Source organism: Rana temporaria, chromosome 11, assembly GCF_905171775.1.
Source record: "Rana temporaria chromosome 11, aRanTem1.1, whole genome shotgun sequence".
In the NCBI taxonomy this organism is placed as follows: Eukaryota; Metazoa; Chordata; class Amphibia; order Anura; family Ranidae; genus Rana; species Rana temporaria.
In genome coordinates this window covers 150,916,844-150,930,477 of record NC_053499.1, presented here as the reverse complement: position 1 = coordinate 150,930,477, position 13,634 = coordinate 150,916,844, and the positions used below count along the sequence as shown (strand labels likewise).

General features: G+C 45.0%; 1 protein-coding gene across 2 annotated transcripts in view; it reads left to right on the top strand.

Annotated features, from left to right (window-relative positions):
* Nucleotides 1-703: 703 nt before the first annotated feature.
* GPATCH1 (G-patch domain containing 1) overlaps nt 704-13,634 on the top strand; it is a 34,335-nt gene continuing 21,404 nt past the window's right edge. Inside the window, exons 1-8 of one of the 2 annotated variants that reach the window (XM_040329449.1) lie at nt 704-827; nt 1,135-1,269; nt 3,019-3,104; nt 3,572-3,732; nt 5,267-5,364; nt 7,481-7,539; nt 10,743-10,982; nt 11,532-11,676. In XM_040329449.1, coding sequence (XP_040185383.1) covers nt 755-827; nt 1,135-1,269; nt 3,019-3,104; nt 3,572-3,732; nt 5,267-5,364; nt 7,481-7,539; nt 10,743-10,982; nt 11,532-11,676 — 997 coding nt within the window. In that variant the 5' untranslated portion in view covers nt 704-754. The remainder of the gene's footprint in view (nt 828-1,134; nt 1,270-3,018; nt 3,105-3,571; nt 3,733-5,266; nt 5,365-7,480; nt 7,540-10,742; nt 10,983-11,531; nt 11,677-13,634) is intronic. The other variant, XM_040329448.1, reaches the window with a different exon arrangement.

The following is a 13,634-nucleotide window of genomic DNA, read 5'->3' as shown; positions in this document are numbered from 1 at the left end:
GGCCGGACGTAAGTTACGCTCACGCCGAAACCAATGATGTCCTAGCGACGTCATTTGGAGCAATGCACGCTGGGAAATTTAGCTGGTGGCGCATGCGCAGTTAAATCGGCGTGGGGACGCGCCTGATTTAAATAGTACACTCCCCCTAGCCACGGAATTTGAATTCCGCCGGGGGATTTACGATACGCCGCCGCAAGTTTTGAGGTAAGTACTTTCTGAATACAGCACTAGCCTCAAAAACTTGCGCCGGCGGATCGTAAATCTGATAGATTACGCGGATCTAAGGATCCGCTAATCTATCTGAATCTACCCCAGGGATTCATTTATAATCCTTCCTTACTCAAAAATAAAAATCAAAGTTTTGCCTTTAGCTCTACTTTATTATCAATAATGTAATAATTTAATTTAATATAAATCATTTTAATAAACATATCAAGACAGACAACAAATGTGCATGAGTCTTTAAAATGCATAACAATGATTCACAAAAAAAACACTTTTATATTCACAAAATAAAAGAGAGAATATAATCTCATAGCTTGGATCTGTTTCATATTGCAATGTACTACAAATCCCAGCAGGCCTTGGCATGTACAAAACAAACAGGCCTGTGCGCATTAGAAGAGCCTGGCTGGCGTCACCATGGGAACACACAGCCAACCTAGACACGCCCCAGCCTGAGGAAGAAGGTGGCGGTCTCTAGTCACGTGTTGAAGTTTTGTCCCCGCTCGGCTCCCGTACTGGGTGTACAAAGATGGCGGCGCAGGACAGCGATAGCGAGGAGGATTTTGTCACCTTTGGGAAGCCTCTGGAGCAGTATGAGGAAGGTAATAAGAAACTTATAGATTCCCTGGTATAGGTGAGCGCCACTAGGGTGCTGTAAGGGGCTTTATTGGGGGGAAAAAACAGTCATTGTTGGCTAATGCAGCCCTGTCAGGTAACTTGGATCCTTATGGCCTTGTCAGGACTACAGATCCCAGCATGCATTGCGAACTCCCGGATGATATCCTATAAGCTGTTGCTCGCAGGGCATGCTGGGACTTGTAGTTATGAGCTGCGCAGGGAACTTCTACACAACTTATTATTGTCACCTGTCCTGCATTTTTCTCATATATAAACATTCTGCTTTTACAGGAGAGAAGCCCAAGAAGCCGATTCCGCTGCAGGAGCAGACGGTCAAGGATGAGAAGGGGCGGTTCAAGCGTTTCCATGGCGCCTTCACCGGCGGGTTTTCTGCCGGCTACTTTAATACTGTCGGTACCAAGGAAGGTAAATCCGAGCAGTGGGCGATACTCCTTCATTACCCCACTTGTATATCTGCTGGTCCTGAGTGGTGCTGCCACAGGGGAGCGATCCCAGGCATTCTTTGAGGAAAAGTCATGATGCGACGCTGCTGTCGAGAAGCATTTCCAAGGGAGTTGGGGGGGGGGGGAGTGTGGTGAGTGGATTTTGTGGGATACTGCGTAGTGATTTCCCTCCAAGTGACGTGGCGTCATAGTTGGGAAGAGATTTCTACCCCCTGGCCCAAGTGACGTGACTCTGTCATTGAGATGTTATCCCCAAAGTGGCACGGTGCCGCAGTCGGGAAGCGCCCCCCTCCCTGAAGTGCCACGGTCGGGAAGCAAATGCAGAAGTGCCGCAGTCAGGCAGGGACCCCCGACCCCCCTGAATCGGTGCTGCAGTCAGCAAGTGACCTGCCCCCCCCACAAGCCCCCAACACCACAAAGTGGCGCAATGCCGCAGTTGGGAAGCGACCCCTCCCTGAAGTGCCGCGGTCGCGAAGCAAACGCAGAAGTGCCGCAGTCAGGCAGGGACCCCCCCGAAGTGGCACGCTGCCGCAGTTGGGAAGCGAGTGACGAACTGCCGCAGTCGCAGTGACCCCTACCCCCCCCCTGAAGCGGTGCCGCAGTCGAGAAGCGACCTGCCCCTCACAAGCCCCCAATGCCACGAAGCGTCTCAGTCGGGCAGGGACCCCCTCAAAGCGGTGCCGCAGTCGCAGTGACCCCTACCCCCCTAAAGTGGTGCCGCAGTCAGGGAAGCGACCCGCCCCTCACAAGCCCCCAGGGACCCCCTCAAAGTGGTGCGGTGACGCAGTCGCAGCGACCCTGACCCCCCTGAATCGGTGCTACAGTCAGCAAGTGACCTGCCCCCCCCCACAAGCCCCCAACACCACAAAGTGGCGCAATACCGCAGTTGGGAAGCGCCCGCCAAAGTGGCGCGGTGCTGCAGTCGGGCAAGTGACGTGGCGAAGCTGACAGGAAGTTGTAATGCCATGAAGAAGTGACTAGTGATGTGACACCATGGTCTGGAAGCGACACCCTTCCCAAGACCTCCCCCCCCCCCTTTTTAAATGAGGTGGTACAGTCAAGAATTGATGTGTCTCCACTACCAGGAAGCTAACCCAATCCCTTGAGGTGTGGCTCATGCTGTTGAGAAGACTCCTCCCCTTCTCCCTTCCAAGAAATGTGGCTTTTGCAGTTGGGACACAACCCCCCCCTAAGTGACGTGGCACCATTGTCAAGGAGTGACTACCCCTCCTAGTGATGTGCCAAGGTTGTTGGGAAGCTACCCCCTAAGCAATGATGTGGTGACGCAGTTGGGAAGTGATTTCCCCCCCCCCCCCCCCTCCAGTGACTTGTCACCATCGGGAAGCAACCCCCCCCCCCCCCATCCAAGTGACATGGCACCACCATCGGGAAGTGATGCAGCGAAATGGGCAATGTGTTTATTGGGGCTCAAAGGTCTTCCCCATTCTACATAGCTCAAATATCATATGTAGTTAGGAGGACCCTGAAATGTTGGGTCACCCAAAGTAATTATTTGAAAAATGAAAAGGCCAGAAAACTATAACTTTGCCCTTTTTCAGTGCTCCGGGACTTGGGGGTGCTCACACATCTTTACATGAGTGCCGCTCAGTCCCGGCAGAATACCGGCAGGAAGAAGTTGCAGTGACGTCACCAGACCGGGGGTGGGGGTTCGGCTAACAAATTGTAAATTTTTTTGTCGTTCTTGTGTTAGGATGGGCCCCTTCCACATTTGTGTCGTCTCGTCAGGAAAAATCGGAAAGCAAAGCCAGTCGGCCGGAGGATTTCATGGATGAGGAGGTAAAACAACCTGTCGCAAATATGCAAGGTCATCTTTTAGTACAGATTACAATTGCCAGGGCTTTTTTTTTTTTTTTTTTTTTTCCCGTAAGGGATTATGGAAAGGTTAAAAATCTTTTTGGTTTGTTTATGCTTTGAGTCCCAATGGGGAAATTTCCCTTCACTTCCCGTCCTGTAGATATAACAGGAAATGTAAATAAAGACCAAAGCTAGGGAAATTTCCCCTGTAAGCAGTCAACTCCATGGTGGAAGATTTGCCCTTTCCTCTTTGTTTTGGTGAGAACTGTAAAACTTTGGCTGTCCGACAATAGCCACCAGGACAAATACAGAGGGCAAAGCTATCAAGGGGACCCAGACAGCAAATAATATACACAGGGGCTGAGGACTTTCCCAGCACTACCATGTGACAGCATAGAATAACGAGGAAAAAAAAAGCGCTGTAAATTTTGCTCTTTTTTGATTTACAGGATCTCGGTGAGTTTGGCATTGCACCAAACGAAATTATGACAACAGATGATTTTGCTTCGAAAACCAAAAACAAGATCCGGGAGAAGGCCAGAGAGCTAGCAGCGGTCACTGCACCTATACCAGGCGCCACCATCCTGGAGGACTTAATAGCGCCTGCCAAGTAATACTTACTTTTTTTCAAAAACAAGATATTCATTCTCCATTGGGTTGATTGGAACTACACCAAAAACTTTTTGTTGGGTTTTTGACCAGTGGAGAAGGGTTACCCTCTGTGCTTCCCTCACTTCTTGGCAACAGTGGTTGATAAAGGCTGGATATACACTATATTGTCAAAAGTATTGAGACACCTGCCTTTACACACACATGAACTTTAATAGCGTCTTAGTTCGTAGGGTTCAATATTGAGTTGTCTCACCCTTTACAGCTATAACAGATTCAACTCTTCTGGGAAGGCTGTCGACAAGGTTTAGGAGTGTGTCTATGGGAATGTTTGACCATTATTCCAGAAGCGCATTTTCATCCTGATTGGCTGAGACACGTCATTGGCTCCTGTGGCTGTCAATCAACGTCAGTTAGCCAATCGGGGGAGAGAAGGGGCTGGGTCGGGGCTCCATGGTCTGAATGGACACGGGTAGGGTTGTCCCGATACCACTTCTTTTTTTAGGACCGAGTACAAGTACCGATACTTTTTTTTTCATGTACTCTCCAATACCGATACTTTTTTTTAAATGTCCCCCCCCCCCCCCCCCCCACATATTGCAGCCATGTCCCCCATACCTAGTAGATGATGATGCAGCCGCGTTAATCAGCGTGCATTACAGGCAGCTTTCGTTTGAATAGTTGTAATCCCTGCCGCGCCGTGTATAGACACTCCCCCTTTCTTGGGATTGGACAGATCCGTGTCTATGCGCGGCGGGGATTACAACTATTCAAACTAAAGCTGCCTGTAATGTTCCCCGCACGCTGATTAACGGGGGGGGGGGGGGGGGGGGGGCAAGTATTCCATTCAGGCATCGGGGGCATTTGTGCGGGAGTACAAGTACTCCCGCAAATACTCGGTATCGGTACTGGTACCGGGACAACCCTAGACACGGGGATCTGTGACTCTTCTCAGTTGCCCCCATAGCAAGCTGCGGGCACTTGACAGGAGGGAGGGGCCAGGAGCAGCGAAGAGGGATCCGAGAAGAGGAGAGTCTGGGCTGCTCTGTGCAAAACCACTGCACAGAGCAGGTAAGTAGAACATTTTTTTTTTTTTTTTTTTTTTTTTTTTATATAGTCCATTTTGTGCTCTCAAAAAGCTTGGCTAAAAAAACTCCAGGTTAGCAACCCCCACATCCCAGCTCATTGCTGGGCCATGAAAACTTTCTTTTTTTTGTTTTGCAATGCTGAAAGTGGGCATCCAAACAGTTTTCACAGCCTCGCAACAAGTCATGTGAGGGCTATTGGACAGTTTTTTTGAGGGGACCCAAATGGCCTTCAGGTAAAACAATAACATGATCACTTTGCAAAGCAGCACAGATTTTTAAATCTACTGGGACTCCTTGACTGCATAGGCTACTTTATAGAAAAGGTGATCTTGGCCTTTAACAGAAAAAAATTAATCTATGTGTATGGCCAGCTCTACTCCAGGGTCCTCTTTAATCTGTATCTTACGGCAGGAGAAATGGAGTATAATTTTTGTTTTCTTTCTTCAGGATCACTGTAGGTGTACAGCTACTGCGTCAGATGGGATGGAAAGAAGGGCAAGGCGTGGGTCCGAGGACCAAGAGGAAAACACGAAAGCAGGAAACTGGTGAGTGCCATTCTGAAGCCTTTTGTAAGCCTGATAAAGATCTGTAAATCTAAAAGAATTTCTGAAGCCGTTTAGAAGTCATGGAGAAGTATGCATTTACACGGGTTGCAGGAAAAAGTCTCTTGAATTCCCCCTTCAGCACAGTCCGTGTTGATTAGGGAATCTCTCCTGGGCTCTTGTGTTCTCAGGGTGGGGAAAGCTGTCCCTGGCGGAAGCTGTGTGTGTCGCCCTACAGCAGGGGTGTCAAACTCAATTTCATCGTGGGGCACATCAGTATTATGATTGTTCTCAAAAGGGCCAGTTGTATCTGTAAGATTAGATGTCCAGCACATCCCTTCCCCTTACATTAGATGTCAAGAGCCACCCCACCCTCCCTTACATCACAGTGAAGCATGGTGTTGGCAGCATCATGCTGTGGGGATGTTTATCAGCGACAATAACTGTGAGACTTGTCAGGATCGAGGGGAAAGATGAATGCAGTGATGATGTACAGAGACATCCTTGATAAAAACCCGCGCAGTGGATGCAGAAGAACACTCAATGCACGTTCAACGTGCATTGTACTCTCTCCAGCAGAACGCAAGCCTCGCCTTTTTGAACTCTTTTGAATCTGGTCTTTGAAAAGAGTTTGGAGGGAGTCGGAAGCACAAGCATGGTTCCCCTTATTTATTTTTTCCCCCCAAACACCTATATGACTGAGCCCAAAGCTTTTTGCCTTCTGGCAGTTTTTTGTTGAGTTATTTTATGTTCTGCTGGGCGCCATGGTGGGGTTCTGTGTTCCTCTGCCGGGCGCCATGGTGGGGTTCTGTGTTCCTCTGCCGGGCGCCATGGTGGGGTTCTGTGTTCCTCTGCCGGGCGCCATGGTGGGGTTCTGTGTTCCTCTGCCGGGCGTCATGGTGGGGTTCTGTGTTCGGGTGCCATGGTGGGGCTCTGTGTTCCTCTGCCAGGCTCTATGTTGGCACTATTCCACATCTCAGATGCAATATATAGAATGAAGCTCCTTTTGACAGTTTTATTACACTGTTGCAGGCTCATAAAGTTTAGCAATAGTTTACATTTTTTTTTTTTTTTTGTGTACCTGTGATGTGTTCTGTTGTGCATTTGCGGGGGTTGACCCGTCCCTGTTTGTAGTTATACAGGAATCCCAGCACTGATTCATTCTTTAAATACTCTGCTGTCATCTGTAACTGCAGCACTGTGACTGGTCAAACACGACCCCTCCAAAGCAAACAGCCCTTCACAGGGCACTTTCCTATTTTGTATTTGAATATTCTCTCTAGCAATGTCTGATACTTACAGACAGATTAAAACTGAGGTGCATTTATTCCTTTTTTTTTTTTTTGTCTCTGATCCAACCTTAGCCACCCTGCCACAAATGCACATTTTACCTAGACGGGACAGCCACATTTCCACTGTTTAATTACACCCAACACCACAAGTCTCCACTGTCCTGGCTGTGCCTGTGCGTCGCAGTCCCATAAACTTCTATGAGGCTGGAGATGGTTTCGTAGAAGTCTATTGAAAAATAATGCGCATGCACGGTTCTTGAAGTCCTGCAAGAACTGTGAAATTTGTTGCTGTCAGAGGTGTGCATGTTGTATATGTAGAGGGGGGAAGTGTTAGGTCAGGGAAAGGGGGGCAAAAAGGATAAATTAAATGTTTTTGTTTTTAAAGTGCACTGTGCTTTAAAAGGCAAAATTCCCCTTCTTAAAATGTTGGTATCTGACTGTCATATGTAATTTATTATTAATTTTACAAATGCTCTAGTGGGGTATGTGTGTGTGTGTGTGTGTGTGTGTGTGTGTGTGTGTGTGTATATGTATATATATATATATATATATATATATATATATATATATATATATATATATATATATATATATATATATATATATATATATATATATATATATATACACACAAATGGTCTCAGTGGTGTTCTGTAGCCCTTCCCAAATGCCTGTGTGTTGTATGTGGGTAAATGAAGATTAGAGAATTTGGTGGAAGCTTCAAGCTCTCCTCCCTTTCCTAGACAGGAGTCAATCTGACATGGGCAGTAGCTTCCGTTTTTGTGTGCTGCAAATAGTTCATTTGTATTTGTTTTTTTGTATTCCAGATTCTGGCAAGAAGTTTTATGGCTGTGCGCTGCCCCCTACAGGTTCCGAAGGATCGGAGGTAACGTTATCCTGACTTATTCTTTACAGGGCTAGATAGGTTAGTAGTTAGATTGTGGATGTCTGTAGATGTAGAGAGTTTAGTGTTAGGGTGGACTTGTCCTTTAATATCGCTTGAAATTGAAAACAAAACTGGGACCCCCCCCCAAATGTTTTCCAGGCACTGTTGGCCATTATGTACCAGTATGTGCAGCATATTGGCACATTATGACATACTTGCCTGTCAAACAATCCCCTCTAGCAATGTTTCAGGGGCACTTCCATCTTCTCCCAGTATTTCTTCTGGGTTCAGCCATTTGATTGGTCAGGCCATGACTATGTCACTCCCATGCATGTGCAGAGGAGTCGTATCATGGCACAAAGCAGTGCCGAAAATGTGTGCATTAATGACATACGAAACAAAGATGCTCCGTCATAAAAATCCTACCTGTCAGTGTTTTGCTGGGCAATAAAAACGCATTTCGTGTGTGTGTGTGTGTGTGTGTGTGTGTGTGTGTGTTTGTTTGTTTTTATTTTTTTGTTTTTATTGCCCCTCAATTGCAAGTGTAAATGGGGCTTAAAGGGGGGAAAAAAAGCGATCAGAAAATGGGGACATGCTGCAGATTACAGTGAGAGACTGGACATGTTAAATGAGGTAAGCTGGGATCTAGGGCTGCAACCAACGATTATTTTCATAATCGGTTAGTTGGCCGATTATTGTTTCGATTAATCGAATAATCGGTTAATGACCTTTAAAAGCAAAAAGGTAATTTTGCGGCGATTTGCATTTTTACATATTTTTTTGGCCAATTTGTTTGGCAGATTAAAAAACACAAATTGCTTCAAAAACACATTACATGTTTTTCTGCAGCTTCTCAATTGAAGTATATTGAACCAAAAAAACGAAATAACATAGTTTTGCATTTAAAAAAGGTCCTTAACCCTTTCCAAATACGCAGCAGCTGAAAAAATCATGAATGAGAATGTGTCCCATAGGAAACCATGTAAATGAACTGTAGTGTGTTTCTGCAAAAAGCACCAAAAAAGAGATGTGACACAGGCCTGAGACGTTTAGTAACATTATGGGGTTAAAAAAACTAAAATGAGTACAAAAAGAGCAAACAATCGCTACTATAAGGGGTTCATTTTGTACTGTGGGACAGTGAAAGTAATATTTACAGTAGTGATTTGCTCTTTTTGTACTATAAAGGGCTGTTTTCTTTTAAACCCCATTATATTACTGAGCGATTAATCAATTATGAAAATAGTAATCGATTAATTTCATAATCAATTGGTTGTCGATTAATCGATTAGTTTTTTCGGCCCTACTGGGATCGCTGGTAATGCATGAATGATCAACTACAGACTGCAGGGGTCTACATATCAAGTACCAAAGGGCTGCATTTGGACACTAGATATATACAGTATTTAATCATGCATTATTAAGTTTATGCCTGTTTTGTTATCCCTTATTTTTTTTTTTACTATAGCATCCTAATATCTTATTGGCTGTATAAATTTAACTTGTCATCCTTTTTATATGTTTTGTGATAGGGTTTGGTTTCATTAAACAGGGTTTTATAGCGTGCACTATTTTCTATCAGATCTATGGTGTTTATATCAGGCAGACCTGTAAATCAGTAGTAATTAAGTCCTAATAAAGGTTTTAGTGAGTTTTATCATTCCAGGGCCACTTCTGAACAAACTCCCAGCCTGTAAAAACAAAAGGATCTTTATTTCTTTTGTGTCCATTAGACGATGTGGGGAAACGTACAGGAATGGCTGTTTCATGCAACACATGGCTATCGTACTGTTCATGCAATCTGCTGCGGGTGTCGCTTTAAATTTGAACTCCCCAAAAGCTGAACGCAGTGCGTTTTGCTAGAATTTGATTGCATGCGTATCGTACACCCATGCGAACCATTTCCATGGGTGGATTTGTGTGTGTGTGTGTGTGTGTGTGTGTGTGTGTTTTTAAAAGAAAAGTTATTACCGTTCCATAAAACACACAAAAAATAAAGACTTTTCACATCCATTACAATACATGTAGTATAGTGCTAGATATTCATAGATCGCATTCTTTACCTTGTTACAGTCAATCTATAAAACATTTTATTGGACTTTTTAGTGCTGCATTTGTCGGTGAGCAACACCATTTCTCACATTTTTCTTATAACATAAATAACCTTACCAGGTCCAAACAAGTAAAAGCAAAAAAAGTGATGGATACCAGAAAGGGGAAAGGAGAGGGAAAAGAATGGGGGGGGAAGCCTGCACCTTTTTCATGCAGTGCGATTTGAGCTTGAGCTGTGCAAAAAACCGAGTTGGTAGGTCAAATCGATTCAGATTTTGACCAAATCGACTTATTTTTTCCCCAGGACACCACGCCGGTCCTGAGGAGCTGCGGGCAGGAGTTTTTAGGGGAGGCTTCGGCCTAGTCCGCAAGGCCAGACGCCGTGGATTAGGCCGTAGTCGCAGCCTCGCCTAAAAACTCCTGCACGCAGCTCCTCAGGACCGGCGCGGTGTACACCCCCCCCCCCCCCCCCAAAAATAAAAAAAATTTGAATTGTAAATCGTGTGTGTGTGTGTGTGTGCCCAGCTCTAATTTGAGCCATACAAATAGAATCGCCCCACGCAGAATCTCATGTGATTTGCACAGAAATGCATCACATCGGTGTGAACAAGGACCCAAAAGGTGAAGCTCTGCTCGTTCGCACCTTCCACTGCCCACATTTGGAACTTTTTTTGAGGGGGGGTTGGGTACTTGGTTTTGACAGGTACCTGCTCCCACTTCTGGGTAAGATGGGAGATTGGCGATCTGTGTGCCTTTCCATGCCCCTTCCGCCTTATATTTAGAGCTGAATTTAAGCCTTCCCTTTGGTCTTGCACAGTTGTACCGGCACCTGCTTGTGTACTGAAGTTGCTTACTGCTTTCACTGCACACTGGGAGCGCTTCACAAGGTGCATTAGAAGCTGCAGCAAGGCAGAGCACGCCTCATTTCATTGGCTGGAGGATGTCCAGCATCCTTTAGTTCTTTCCTCCCCAGCCTGTCACTAGCCTGCCCCTTCCAGGCATTTGGATTTTAGTTCTTTTCAATCATGGAGGCAACTGTGCACGTTACCTGGGGCAATGTGCTTGCAAATGCCCCTTCCTCTAAACTGACATCCATTTTATCAAGGCATTTTGACTTTACTGATCTATCTGTTTTTTTTTTTCCCCCCTAGGATGAAGACGAATACCTACCCGAGAATGTGACTTTTGCACCCAAAGATGTGATCCCCGTAGATTTCACCATGAAGGACAATGTGCATGGCCTTGGTTACCGGGGTCTGGATCCTCGCCAGGCCTTGTTAGGATCTCTGGACTCTCGTGTTAGCCTTTTCGGTGATGGCTCTGAACGAATGTTCAGTTCACTGGGAGATGTGCGGCCCGGCAAAGGAAGGAAAGTCGGGATTTCTGGACAGGTGCCACCTTATAATCCTATGTACTGCATATTAGTAGCTACTATGGTTCTGGTTATACTAGGCCATGGGTGCTCAACCTGTGGCCCTCCAGCTGTTGCAGAACTACAAGTCTCATGATGCATTGCAAGGCTGACTATTGCAAGCATGACTTCCAAATGCTGAGGCGTGATGGGATTTGTAGTTTTGCAGCAGCTGGAGGGCCACAGGTTGAACACCCATGTACTAGGCCATGGGTCTTCAAACTACGGCCCTCCAGTTGTTCAGGAACTACAAATCCCATCGTGCCTAGTCATGTCTGTGAATGTCAGTGTGTTACAATGCCTCATGGGATGTGTAGTTCTACAACGGCTGTAGTTTGAGGATCCCTGTACTAGGCCTTTCTTTAATATTTGTCTTGCAGCTCATTCACACCAGGAGCTGTGCCTGGTTGGGCAGAATAGTGCCAAGGCCAGCCGCTCTGTAGTTGTCAGGTCAGGGACCTTCTCCTCGAAGCACCCCTGTGGTCGCAGTACTAGCATGTAAGTCTCTCTGTTTTTGTTTCCTGTGCAGGCTTTCGGTGTTGGGGCTCTGGAGGATGACGATGACGATATATATGGCACAGACTCCATGTCCAAGTATGACACAGTGCTCAAAGAGGAGAGCGGAGACAACCTGTTTGGGTGGACGGCACCAAAAGAATATAGAAACAAGAAAGGTAACGATTGCCAAAATGCAGCTTACATTTATAATGCAACAATGGCACTTTCACTTGCAGTTGATTAAAGTGGTCCGATCAGCCACTTCAGTATTTAAATGTCCTGTTTAACCACTTCAATACTGGTCACTTTTACCCCCTTCCAGGCCAGGACAATTTTCATTTTTCATCGCTGTTGCACTTTGAATGACAATTGCACAGTCATGCAACACTGTACAAAAACTAAATTTTGATAATTTTACTCACACAAATGGAGCTTTTCTTTTGGTGGAATTTAATCGCCACTGAAAGTTTTGGGGGGGGGGGGGGGACAAACATATTTTTGTTTCTGCTAGGTTATTTGCAAAATGTTGTTTCTTCAAAAATGTTGTCCAAAATGTATTTTACTACATTTCTTTGATGGAAAATAACCCAAATATTTAGTAGGAAAGTTGGAGTCCTCAAATTATGGTATATATCTGAAAATTGACCAATCTTGATGTACTGGCGGCCTGTCTCATTTATCGAGGCCTTAAAATGCCAGGACAGTATAAATACCCCCCCAAATAACCCCCTTTTGGAACGTAGACAGTCAATGCATTTAGTTAGAGGACACATAATCTCTTCAGTTCAGTACAGCATCATCATATAACTGGTTTTACGACGATCAGGGACACTGGTGACAGTACGATTTTTATTTTTATTTTTTTGGAACACACTGTGACCGGAGCAATACGGTGTTACCATAGTATCATTCTACTCCTCTGGGGAAGTGATCAGGATTTCTTACTCCATTAGGATTACTTATAGCTGTGTATTACATTGCATGTATTTTGGGAAATGCTCCCAAATATCTATGCGAAAAATTAAAGGCTTACAACCCCAATCGCATTCTGCGATTCTCCAACCAAAATCTACTCCAAATCCCCAAAGCCAGATACAAGTCCAAAGAAGAAAGAAGATTTGCTGTCCAAGGCCCTCGACTTTGGAACACTTTACCAACCTCCATTCGGTTGGAGGAGAATCACTTGGCCTTTAGGAGAAAGATCAAAACCCACCTCTTTTAAGTTTAAAGGAGAACTGGTCAAAAAAGCGCCCAGAGGCGATTCAGTTCGCATGTGCAGCGCTATATAAGTTTTTCACTCACTATAAGCAAGCATTTTACTGAATAAAACGGACTCATTCAGTTTGTTTTGTGATTAGCTGTGATTGGTCAAAGCTAATCACATGGTACAGATGAGCTGTGATTGTCCCTGTCTGTACCATGTAATCACATTGACCAATCACACCTAGCAACACAATGGATGACCTAAAGGAAGCCATCCATTGTGTACAACTGTCATGTGACCTGCTATGACATGGTACTGGCAGCGAGCCGGTGCATGGATTAATCATCGGCTATGACAGATCGCACTGCTGTGCAGCCTGCTTTCTGAGTGGACATATGACATCCACTCTGAACTGTAAAGCCACCGCCCGGCTGTCATTCTGCTATAGACCGGGCAGGAAGGTATTAAAGTAGTATTCCAGCCCAAACTGAACTAGTCTTAAAAAATAATAAAAATGCTATAAATATGTCCTCTATTTTGTAGATGCTATAACTTTTGTGCAAACCAATCAATATACCCTTATTGTGTTGTGTGGGGTTTTTTTTTTTCCAAATTTTAAATTTTTTTTTTTTTTTTTTTTATAGCTCAAAAAAAAAAAATCGCAAAGATGATCAAATGCCACCAAAATAAAGCTCTATTTATGGGGAAAAGGACATCAATTTTGTTTGGGTACAGCCTCGCTGTACCCATCAGGGTTTACTTCCTCATTAACCAGGTATTATCTGGGTTTGCAAAGGCATTTGGTGCACACAATGAAAATCCTTTTGAGCAATAATATTTACGTAAGTTTTTGTGCCCAGGGTTTGGCTTTTAACTCAGATTTTTGCTGTGGAGGAGTAACACTAATATCCCTCCAGTGGCCCTTTCTGT